Source organism: Anser brachyrhynchus, assembly GCF_964034855.1.
Source record: "Anser brachyrhynchus genome assembly, chromosome: 19".
Lineage (NCBI taxonomy): Eukaryota > Metazoa > Chordata > Aves > Anseriformes > Anatidae > Anser > Anser brachyrhynchus.
The window spans coordinates 10,643,272-10,655,913 of record NC_137712.1 but is presented as its reverse complement, the minus strand read 5'-3'; the positions used below and the strand labels follow the sequence as shown (position 1 = coordinate 10,655,913).

At 42.6% G+C, this 12,642-nt stretch overlaps 1 protein-coding gene across 1 annotated transcript in view; it reads left to right on the top strand.

Moving 5' to 3' along the window:
* Positions 1-12,642, top strand: part of PNPLA7 (patatin like domain 7, lysophospholipase) — a 126,516-nt gene that overhangs the window by 89,059 nt on the left and 24,815 nt on the right. Inside the window, exons 26-27 of the mRNA XM_080561496.1 lie at positions 1,837-1,993; positions 9,864-9,980. Of these exons, the coding sequence (XP_080417622.1) occupies positions 1,837-1,993; positions 9,864-9,980 (274 nt within the window). The remainder of the gene's footprint in view (positions 1-1,836; positions 1,994-9,863; positions 9,981-12,642) is intronic.

Genomic DNA, 12,642 nt, shown 5'->3' with positions numbered 1-12,642 from the left:
TTCTGCTCTTGGATTACACCCGTGCAGATCTGTCACTGAAGTCATTTACACCAGGATAATTGAGAACCTGTCTCAAAGCTTTTCGGCAGCTGGAGGGGATTTATTTGGATGGAAAGAATGCGTTTGGCATAGCTTGGCCAAATGACACCTACAGTGGACTTGGCAGCTGTTAACAAGTATTTATAGGATGTAAACAGCAAGGGGAAAAAGGATGGAAATAGAGCAAACCACGGGGGAGCGGAAAAATGGGATGAAAATGGGGAAAGGAAGTTATTACAGCTGTATGGCTTAAACTGCAGAAACATCCATCTGGGTGGGATGAACTGATTTGACATGCCTGATATTAATCGAACAAGGCATTTGAAACTGGAGGCTATAACTCTGCACTGATAAGGTAGATCAGCCTCCACTGCTAATTTCTCTGCTTCTGTGCTGCCTTTACCGAGGGGACGGGGATTCCTCTCCCATTAGGGCGTCATCGCTTGTAAGGCCCACCGTGCCAGTTCAGATCAAATGTTCCACCTCTGCGCTCTTCTGTCTGATGGTCATAGCATGGGCTTGAGAAATGAGCGTAGGCAGCAATTAGCAGCTTCAGAGCTTCCTGAATGCGAGGTTGCACCTAGGTCCTTCGTGCTTAGTAGCCCCTGGCAGCCCGGGATCTCAGACTTGCCCAGCCACCCTTAAATCCATTTGTGATTTGACCTCTTTAGTATGCGCTTACAGGGGGTTCCCCAATTTGTCTTACGTACGTCTGCCTGCGCGTAGATTCTTTTTCTTTCATCAGACTTTCTGTGGAATGACCTGGGTGGCCCCGTGTCTCCTGGCAGTCGCAATCTTCCCCACTCAGAGATTCGAGCCTAGCTTCTTCTCGTGTGCAGTCCTTGCCATACCCTGGGCACTTCCTCGTTCTGCAGCGTTCTCTTAGCGAGATGTTGGAGCTTGTTTGCCTTTTTCAGAATGCCGACGTATTCTGGATTGATGTCCTTATGTTTTCTGTTTTACTCTGGTTTCTTCTGTTTGCTTTTTGACTTTCCCCTGAAAACTGAGTTAATATTTTTCAGTGACCATCAGAGCAGTTCCGAATGTGGTGTGAACTCAGCTAGTTAGGAGCTCGTTGCTGTATGGGCATTGCTACTTTTGTATTTTTTCCTTGTCCCATCAGCCCTGAGGTTCATGTGTTTTATCACTCAACTCCGTCATTGCTCTGAGATTCTTCTGCACCTCTTGAAGTTGAGGAAGTTTTTAGTTTTACTGTCCTGAAGGAATTTATATTATCCTCAAATGTTGCCTCCTCATCTGCCCCTTTCTGGGTCTGTGTGCTGAACAAAATTCCTTCTTTCTGATGACTGCTTGTCTTCTCTTGCTCTGTTTTCCATCTTCAAGTTAATAATTAATCTGTGCAGTGCCCCATCCCATGATCCCAGGCTGGCTGTTTCTTGAAGAATCACTGGAAAAGAATCTTACTGAAAGGTCTCTGAAATCCAGTCATCCTTGGCTGCTTGAGAGCAGCTCTGGTAGATTTTTGCATTGCTGTCTTAAAGCCACGTTGACCCTTGCACGTCCACTGGTTTCATTCGTGGCTGTTCTTGTATTGCTGAATTTCACACTGAAGTCAGACTGGGCGATCTGCGTTTCCTATGATCATCAGGGAGACTTTTTTGGGAAAATTTCTGCATTCATGACTCCGCTTTTTCTGGCATTGAATCTTGTTTAGCAGTAGATTGGCAGTTCAGCTGATGCACGTTCAGGTTCCTTTACAAGGCAGCATTCATGTGTTTATGCCTTTTCAATGTCTGTTTGTCTGATAATGTCATTTTTCTTCTCTTCTTGTCACAGGGGATGCTCCCAAGTGGGAGTTATCAGAGCGCTGATTGAAGCTGGCATCCCTGTAGATATGATCGGAGGAACATCTATCGGTGCTTTTATGAGTGCCTTGTACGCTGAAGAACGCAGCTACAATCAGATGAGGATCAAAGCTAGGCAGTGGGCAATGGTAAGAATTTGAAATCTTGTATTTCTCCTCTCAGATAGAGTGCAAGAGCTTAAACAGCAGCCTTACTAGGCAGCAGTGCACAAGCAGCCATCCAAGGAAAGTGCAGCCATCTGCACTTCTGTATCTGTATGAAAAAAGGGCCCCTGCCTGGCAGAGAAGGAGTGAATTTTGAAAGCTGCTTGCTATGGTGCTGGCAGGCTGCAGGGATGTGAGCTCCTGAGGAGTGCAAAATTTTGCTCTGTACAAACTCCTAGTCACAGTATGAATGCAGAATGATATTGTTTAAGTGTGTTAGCCTGTGTTTATCTCTGCTTTATCTTCTTTTTTATGTGCTGGAATCTGTTTCCTTTCCAACTCTCAACAAATGTGTTTCTCTTTTGTGTAACTTTCTCTCTTTCGTTCTCACATGCTGTCATTTTTCAGTGGAACTGATTGACAGAGGTAATCCTTCTCTAAACTAAATGCAAAATGTGTAACTCACGTTGTAGCCTGAGAGTTCCAAAGTGGTGGTACTCTGCTGCTGGATAAATTTTTAACTGTAATATTTAATAATTACAAAACCATATACTCGTAGTTAAATCAAGGTTTGGAAGGTTGTTTGAAACAGTGACGTCTGTGTATGAATGTAGGATGTTGGGGGAAAATCGTACTAGCAGCAGGTTCCACTGGTTAAATTGACTAATGGTTAACATCAGCATCATTTCTGAAGTTTGCTACTAATAAGTATGATTCCAATTCTGTATTGTTTCTGTGAAAATCACATTTTCATGTTGGTTTCCTTATTGGAAGGCAAGCAATGTGGGGATTTCTCTAAACTGGATTGAGCTTTGGGTCTGCTTAGATCTTGAGTTTTAGGGGGCAATAAGAAAGAGGCCGTAGTTGGTACGTACACACTGCTTATCTTTCCCAGGTGTCCTCTAACCTGCCATGGCATCAAGGTGAAATCTGCTCTGTGGTTGTAAGACACCCCTCACCCTGCAAGCTAGACAATCCATGGCATTAAAATGCATACTGAGGCCCATGCATGCTTGTGCTGTCGGGATGGGAAGACAGCTGTGGGAGCCAGGCTGTTTCACCTCTCTGTCACTAGGAAAATGGAGATTTCGTGCTTTTTATTTAAGAACTGCCTGTGCCTGGCTGGGTTGAGAAGCACCTGAAATATAAACTGTTTATGATACAGAGCAGTTCACTGAAATCAGAAAGGTGTAGGAGGCTTGAGATTAAGGATATAAAAATAACTTGACTGAATTGTATCTGAGATACATTTAACCTTTCACTCTTTATTTCTCTCGTTGGTCACTATCAAATGCTTACAGGAGAGCATCTGAGGAGGGCAAGCATGTGGCAAGACCTCCCTGCAATAATTTTCCTAGCCTCCAGCAGTTTGTGGCTCACTGCCTTCTATCAGTTGCACTTGTATTTAATGGTTAGATTGGAGCGATGGAATTTTCCTCTGTGCATTTGTCCAGAGGATTATCTCCTCTTGTTTAACGTGTGAGGTCTGTTCTGAAGATATGGTGATGTACAGGTTGAAAATGCTGTTTGGGCTTCTCAGGGATGGACTACTATTGAAGCCAGTTTCATTGTATTTCCATTATTGCAGCTCTTCAACTCACCAGCCTCCTCTGGAATCACAGTTGCTTTCACCAGAAATAGTTAAAGGTGAAAGTAAGAAATTTAATCTATTGATTAACTTCTGAACACAAATCGCAAAGCTTAAAGAAGGTTTCACAAAGGAAAGGGCAGGCTTTTGCCCAGCCTCATCTGCTCAGGCTGTTCAGGTATTTGTACCTTGAAATCTGCAAATAAGCAGCTGGAGGAGAGGTTAATTACCTCTGTTAGAGCAAACATTTCTTGTTGTTAATGAAGAATGGATTTACTTGATGTTTTTGTGATTGTTCTGACAAGCTTGCCAAGTCCACATTCAAACCAGAAATTGTTCAAGGGTTCGAGGACAAAAACAGAAAAGACTGCTCTGTTTGAAGCCCTTTTCCCTGTTAACAGCACACTCTGAAGCTCAGCCCAGCAAAGTGTTTGCATTTTGAACTGAACAAAGCAATGCAAACCCTCTCTCCAAGTTCAGATCACAGCCGATGTACAAAACAGTTCATACAAAATAGATTATAAATCTTTTTAACAGTGGCTATTCTGAGTTATTTTTTGTTGTGTTGCAGCAGCTGCAGGCTGAGCAAGGAGAGGGGCTCCTTTCACTAGGCACTAGCTCTGTCTGTAACAACAGGGCAGATTTGCTGGCGATTCGTAGAAAATCCACCCAAAGGGCCAGGTATGAGCAAGGCTGCTTCTCTAGCTGACGAGCTGAGCAAATCAACCCCAAATTCCCGGTGTCCTGAAGTTACAGGACTGCTCCTCCAGAGCAGCATCCCTGGCAGCGAGGGCTGCTGCAGGAGGCGGCTGCTGTGCAAGAGACACAGAGGAGCTTGGAGGATGCTTTTGTTAAGCCAACGTTATGCAAAAAGGCTCCAGCAGCGCTCCATGCTACAGAAGATGCTGATTGTGCTGCTCTAAAGCCTGCGAGCTTTTGCTGGTGAAGGTTATTGCTGAGTGCTCTTTGTGCAAAACCTTGTAGCCTAGCTTTTTTAGCCTACGGGGGTTTTTGAAATATCTCTGTTGTGATGGATTAGATAACACAGATTTTTCCTTTTTTTTTTTTTTTTCTTTGGAGCGGTCAAAGTAAATGCTGTTTTTTGTCCTGCAGTCATTTTTCTTCTTGGTATTTTTAGAAATTGGCATCTCTCTAGTAGTACTCTTGGGGCTGAGAGACGGGAAATTTCTAATGGGATGTGTTTTTTGGATCTAATGAAGCAGCAAAGAAATAAATGACTTTTCTTTTTGTTGCTCAAAATACAGAGGTGTATGAAAATCATCAGTCAGGTTAGTTGCTATATAGTGCCTCTTTATTTCTTCCATACCCGTGTTTAACCAGCAGAACAAAAATTAAACAATCAAAAAAAAACCCAAACTTTCATGTTTTCAGATTGTTGTTTTTAATTGGAGAATGAATATTTCAAAGTATAAATATTTGACAAAGAAATATTCCGTTGTTGGAGGGAATATGACTATAGGAATGCGTAATTTAAAGCTTCCAATAACAAGCACTGCGTTACAAATCGCTGGGTAGGGTGCTGCAGCCATTTGCTGTCTCTGATCTGAGTGTGGTTGCACGGCAGCTCGACTGGGTCTAAGCTGGGGTTTCTGAGCCTGCAGTCACAAGGTTCTGCCTCCCTAATGCTGCTCTGGCTCTTGAGCTCTGGGAGATGCTATGAACTGCCTTGGCCAAGAACTCATGGCTTTATTCTCCTTCTGCCATACTAGTTTTTGGCCAGAGCAGTGCTGGGAGCTGCCTGTTGCAAGGGTAAGCCCCGCTTTGGGTCGGATCAAGCTGCGTCAGTCTGGATCCTGATACTCCTCCTGAACTGTTGCATCTGTTGCTTCAAAGAAGAAAGCTGTTCTCTGCTATCCTGGGGTTATGTCCAAGTCCATAGCCCTTGTAGGACTCAGTGCATGCTGAGGATGCCTTGGGGATGCTGTAGGAGTGACAAATGGCTGCGGAGGAGCCCGGGTGATGGCGTGCAACCACCCTATGTGGCTAAGTGGGGGCGAGCGCAATGCCCATGCATTGGGGACCGCACGCAGGACTCTGTGAAAGTCAGAGGGAGAGCATAATTAGTAGGTGCAGTGTTTTCTAAGTTACACTGCATCCTACACTGTTTTATTTTGTTCATATGCCAAATCTTCCTGTATATAACAACAGCTACAAGGAAAGATCCGTGCAAACAAACTCAAAATCTGAGATGAGTGGGCAAACATTGCCATGCTCAATTGGCACGAGGAGCAGGAAAGATATTAGGGGAAAAATAACTCCTGACCAGAGGAGATCAGAAGAATAAACTGGTCCCAGTTCCCCAGGTGAACGGAGTTGTGGTTATTGTGGCTTAGCACAGGTTCAGGCACAACAAAATGTAATACAAGCTAAAGCAGCTTTAAAGAGCACAGTGCATCCTGAAGAAATAAGAAGTTAGTTACATATTTCACCCAAATGAAGGAGTGCACTTTGCCTTCCAAATGGGGTTGGTAAGCTACAGCAGAGAGCTTGCTTCGGGCATCTTCCAGGCTGCTGGTGCTGGCGTTCAGCATGGGCCTGCATGGTACTGCGCGGCGGTTCGCTGCTCTGAAACGGCCTCTTAAAAAACTTTATCAGCTGGTTTAGAAGGCTTTGTTCTGTAGGGTTCTGTGCTTGTAAAAACTAAATCAGATCACTTTTTCCTTTGTAAGCTAACCAAAGTGTTCCCAGTGACACCTAATGATAGGGTAAGGGGCAATGAGTACAAGCTGGAACACAGGAGGTGCCACTTCAATATGAGATGAAACTTTTTCACGGTGAGGGTGACAGAGCACTGGGACAGGCTGCCCGGGGGGGTTGTGGAGTCTCCTCTTCTGGAGACATTCAAAACCCTCTTGGATGTGATCCTGTGTGACCTGATCTAGGTGCTCCTCCTCCGGCAGGGGGATTGGACTAGATGATCTTTCAAGGTCCTTCCAATCCCTAACATTCGGTGGTTCCCTCTGGTTGCCTTTCAGATACAATTCTGAATTTGAGGCTATTGACAAAAAGACAAAAATGTAGGTTGCTCTTTTGTTAAATCTTTAAAAAAAGAAAAAAAAAAAAAGTTGTAGCAAGAGATACATAAAGAATCTATTTTCATGTAGTGCAATAGTCATGACAGTTTGTATCTACCATTTTGATCATAACATTTGAGGTGTTGAAGTTAACCCCAAATCAAACATTATTGTCTGTGAAGGTCAGATAAAAGGGTGCACACAAAATCCAGAAATGGCTATTGCTTGGAAACACACAGTTAAGGCACCAAACCGTCCTATTGCTGCCCTGTAAAAGCAGTGTCTGCTAACGCTTATGCAAATTGTGTGTTAGTGGTTACCGGACCAGAACATTTCAAAACATGTATTTTTTTCTTTCTCTCTCCTTTACTGGACTCTGAGCTGGCCATGGTTTCTTAAAGGTTCCAAGTAATATATATATTTTTTTCTTCATCTCTTAAGTTTCTTAAAAGGTCACCTTTAAATCTGAACTTCCGCTAGCTGTATTTTCTGTCTTTGGGATGAATCTCTGTTGGTGTGAGTTACGTATTTATTTCGTCTTTTAACTTATTTTTCTTTGTGTGTTCTTTTGCTTGTTTCACTGAAACTTTATAGATGAACACTGTAAAGGCAGTAAACAAAATTCTGGATTCCAGCTCTACTAGTTTAAAAAAAAAAAAATCATTTAATCATTTAATCTGTTCTGCTGCTTTTAGTTTTTGTCCTTGCAACAAATTCTCCCATACCCTTGCTGCTTTTTTATACTTGGGGACATTGAAAAGCCTTGGGATTATCCTGTTTTTTTGCAGTGATTTGCAACCGTTCTGCAACAAAGAACAAGATAGCCAGATAACAGAGATAATAGCTCAGTTTTCTTTTTGCCCATCATGTATGTTAGCTCTTGTTCTTCTGCTTGTAAGCTTTTACCTTGTCCCTCCCTTGCTGAAGTTGCCTTATTCCATGGGGTAACCTTAAAAAGTACTTTTACGGTTGAAACTCTTATTAGCTGGTTTGAAGCAGAGCTGTAGTAATGAACGTGCGTGAGAAGTTCCCCAAGAACTGCAGAATGCCTGCTCTGAAGAGAGGTGGTAGCGATGCCCCAAGGCTGCGCTTCCCATCGCTGTGCTGTAGGGAGCTGAAGCTGGGTCGGTGTCGGAGATGCCAGCGTTGGCCTTTTCCTGTTGGACAGGAGAGAAGTACAGAGTGGAGCAGAACTGTAGAGGCTCTGGCAGCCTTTCCAAAAGGCACTCTGTAAGTTCATTTCTCTTGGGAATGGTAGGTGGTAGCAGCTATTCTTGGAAGGCTGAGGGAGACGGTTAGCCATCAGCGTCTGCTATAAGGGCGTCTTTCGGTTATGAGAAAGGAGAATATTAGGAAATAACCATTAATTAGAAGGCTTTTGTTCATGTACAAGATGACTGCAAGCATTAATTGCAGGGAAAATGTAGAGGCTCAGCATTATAAAGATCATTTGCAGCAAGGATAGCCTGATGTTATGGCGGTGAGTTTCAAGAGACCTTTCTTCAGTATTAAATAATGGAATTTTGGCAGATTCGTCTTTCCCTGAATTATTTGCTCTAAGTACTGTCAGAGACTAAATCCCTGTTTTAAGTACACAATTAATTCTATTTAACTCTGAAGCTGTAGGTAGCATGTGCATAGTTAGGCTGGCACACTGTCCTCTGCCCATCAAAACCTAAAATGAGGATCTGAATGAAGGTAACAGATTCACAGCTGCCTTTGTGTTGAGGCTTTTAGCTTCTCCTGATTTTTATTTTTTTTTTGCTTATGTACTAGTTTTTAAGTCTGCTTTCTCTTTTGTTCTTGGCCATGTTTTCTCTGGGCAGATGCATAATGTATGTTTAAAAGCAGCTGGACATGACAATGTAGGCTAATCCTTCTTTAAATCATTGCTGGAGTAAAGCAAAGGCCAGCTGTTGATCACAGAGCCTTTAATAGATTGCAGTTTTAGAGGCTGTCTCATGCTGTTGGTCTCTAGCTGTGCACAATGCCATGTGGTCTGTTAAGCTGTTTGTTAAACTCTAGAGAAATGTGGAGGGATAAAATATTTCATATAAATGTTGCATCCAGTGAATCCTTATTCATTTGCAAAAGAGTTAATAGTCTTTTTTCTTTGTCTTCTATTGCATTTTAACTGAGTATGGTATAACATATTCAGGCACCTGATTTTATTAGGATTTATCAAGCTTTGAGACCAATAGCATAGGTACAGGACTAATAATACAGAGGCCGTAGTGCTGCTTGAATTGTCAACTTAGTTTAGGTATTTTCATCATTTTAGCTTGTAGGTTAGTGTACACATGTAACATTGGAAATGGAGAGGAAAAAAATCCATGAAAGCTTAATTACAGTATGTGTGTGTTTAGAAAGGAGACGCTTGACAGTGCCTGCCCACTGCTGTGTAATATAATAGTATCTGTGGTGCTTTAGGAAACCCAATGGGATCTGTTTTACCTGGCTGGCACAGAGTGCCTGGAGCGGTACCTCCGTGCTGGCTACCAAGCAGCAGGTGAAGAGCACAACAACTCACTTGGGGAATGAAAAATAATTGACACTAACACATAGAAAGCGTGTTTAAAGCTCTTTCAAACGTGACTTAATTAAACTTGCTGCAATCCCAGAAAGTCACTTACGTGTTTTATAAGTGCTTACGGAGGTAGATTAAAGACGGTAAGAAAAGCTGTGTGATCCATAAATGAAAAGAATTGTGCGAGTGTTTACATCAATTCCTGCATTACAGAGTTATGATTTCCTTTCCAGGCAGGTGAATTGCAGGTACATTATGGGAAACTTTAAACATGCTGTGGTTTCAAATCAAAAAGGTGATGAAGAGGGAGATAACTACTAATATACTTGTTTATTTAAAAGAAGTAATTAAGTTGTGCCGTCCATGTGCATTTGTTAAGACCTGGGCCTATGTACACTGCTTTGGAACAAAGTTTGGGTTTATGGCTAGAAGGAAAGGGAAATAAATGTGCAGTCCTACATAGCCTTACTTCAAACTGGCTATGCAATTTGATGCTTTTTATTTGATATTTATGACACCACACAGGGAGTCACTGCTTGTAGTTCTTGTAGCTGTATTCCTGTCCCATCGACAACAAATGTACTGGCAATAGCAATGCTTCCAACATTTGCTGTGGGATCTGGAACACAACCTCTCTCAGATACGCATGTGAATAACATTAATATGGGGTCTTAAATATATTTACCTTTGACTTTTTTTTTTTAGGTTATGAATTCAGTGTTTAAGACTATTCTGGACTTGACGTATCCAATAACCTCTATGTTTTCTGGAGCGGCTTTTAACAGTAGCATCAACAACATCTTCAAAGATAAGCAGATAGAGGTAGGTTGTTTACCCACTTTATGTACAGTGGATGACTTCACTGTGTTCTGTTGTAACAAATTTCTTTCTGCCTTTCTTCCACTCTAGTATTATGATAGGGCTGTGGGATGCTTGAAAATGTTTAAACTGAATATACTGTTACATGAATATGGGAGGGAGGATATTCTTTCATTTTGGTGGATATAGAAAAATACAGGTGGAATAGATTATCTTTAGCTACTTTTGCTCTGTTTGACAAAGGGATCCAGTTGTCTGAGAGCAGAAGTTAGAATTGTGTCACTGAAGTAAAATTGCCGAGATTGTTATATCATTTTTATGCAAGTTGGGTCTAAGAGACACAACCAAAAGAAGGTCTTTAAGAGGGTCCCAACATTATTTTTTTTTTAAGATTGAGTGTTTGTGAACAGCCTATTGAAAACTGAAATAACATCAAAGTTTTCTGTTTTGCATATGATGACTGTGATCGCTAGATGTTGTATGATATACCTGATCTGATAGCCACTATCCTCTGTTCCCCAGCAATAGCAATTTATGAAGTAAATTATCAGTGGTTGTCTTTCACCAAGCTTAGAGAAGGTTTGGGTAGTCTCGCAGCCTTACATCATTTGCAGTTTTAGCCACATTATTCCTGTGTTTGGAATCCTTGTGATAAAAGATTCATAAATATGTTTAAAATACAGTGATAACTTGCTGCATAATCCAAAACATTCCCTACTTAAATGCAAGGATGAAAGTAAGTGATTAATCATCACATGGGGCTTAAAATAGCATTTTCCTCTGTGGATGGTGCTGGGAACAAGCAGGTTTTAAAGTGATAAGGCCTTCTGAGACTGGAATTATTTTTGTTTTGTTAGCTGGACAGCACCAACCACACTTACTCCTTCAGTTGTGCGTATCCCTTCCTGAAGCATTCCAGCTTCTATATTTGGCTTCAGCAGTGCCTGATAAGAAAACACGACTGTTGAATGACTAACACAGCTCCTTTCTCCTTGATTTGGTGTAGCTGGGGAGCTGCCTTTGTGCAAAGCACTGAGACCCGGGCAGTCTGGGTAGATTACCCAAGCAGACCCTGGTACCCAGGTAGACCCTGGCTTCTCCCAGTTAACTTGGTGTGACTTGTGGAATGGTGTGACTCGTGGAATGTTGCAGTATGAGCTTGCAGGAAAATGCCAAGGAAAGCTTTGAGAAGTGACAGAAGGAGGAAGGTCTCCTCTGACCTTGGGTAGCCCTTTCTTCCCATGGCTTACTGGTTTATGATCTCTGCTGTTGATTTCAGCAGTGCCTTGTACTTGCCTTTAAGATGCAGCAGACTTCTTTCCTACACTACGATTTTTATGTAGCGCAGCTGTAATTGTATGATCTGTTCTGACCTTCTGGTCACAGGAAGGAAACTTTGTCCATGAGAAATCCTGTTCTGAGGCATACAACAGCAGCAGCTGTGGGAGTGCGGGGTATCACAGGCTAAAACCCTTCAGTCTGTGACTGAGGATGTCTTTGAGCTGGAAGACTTCCATCAGATAAATAAGGAGAAATGTTGTGTGGCCCTGGAAGGAAGGAGGCATTTACTCTTAATTGCAATTTGTACTGTCAGTATGGGTTAGCCAGGCATGTCAGCAGACAGACGGAAACTGAAAGCTGCCCAAGTGTAAAAAGTAACTTATAAAGTGACAAAAGCATTAAGCCATGAAGAAATCTTTTCTAAAAGCATTATTTCAGGACATCCCAACTTCAAATTTTTGATTTTTTTTCTCAGCAGTTGGGGTGTTTTTGGAGTAGGGTGGGTAGCAATGATTTCCAGCTGCGAATGCACATAGCAAGGGTTGGTTCCAGCCTTACAAACACAGGTGCTGTTTGGATGCCTGGCAGCTACCGCTCCATCCTGGCAGTATTCCTGTTAAACTTAGCAGAACCTGAGCACTTCTGCCCGTGAGGCTAGGCTGGGGACTGGCCAACTGTTATAAAAGCTTAAAATTAAGAGGAACTGGAACAGGTTATCCTTTTTACTTGCCCTGGCTGTGAGGTGTCACTGCTGCACTTCTCATGTGTGCCCTCGTCCCTCTTTTGCATCGCAGCTAGGGAGTGTAGCCGCTTACGTTGAACTGTTATTTCTGTCATCGAAAGGGAGGTTTCCATTTTCTCCAAAACTTGCTCTCGAGCAGCTCTTGTCACGTAGGTGTCTCCAGAATCCCAGCAGTGTTGTTTGTGGGGTAGCCCTGGTTACCAGCAACCCCCGTGATTGCTGCTACAGATTTCAGCCAAAGGCGCTCCAAGAGAAGAAATCAGCCTACGTGAGTCCTTTAAGGAAAGCACACAAAAAACCAGGGCAGGGCGCTTGGAAAATATTTCCTGAAAAATACAGTTACTGTTCCTCTGAAACTACCCATCCTACTGGATGAAGGACGCTCTACGTCTGATAAGAGCATTTCCTGACGTCTGCAGAGAAATGCCGTTTGCTCCTTGCCTGCCAGTTACAGAAGCATCATGTCCACCCAGACAACAAGAACCATCCTTCCGTATAGACACAGAAGCTTCAGTTTGTACTTGGAGAACCACAAGCTTTCTTGCCTCAGTTCAGAGCCTTAGCTTTTCAGCTCTTAGCAGATGACACTGCAGTGCTCCTCTGGAAGGAGCTGGGGGTGCCAGATCAGAGTACGTATCAGAA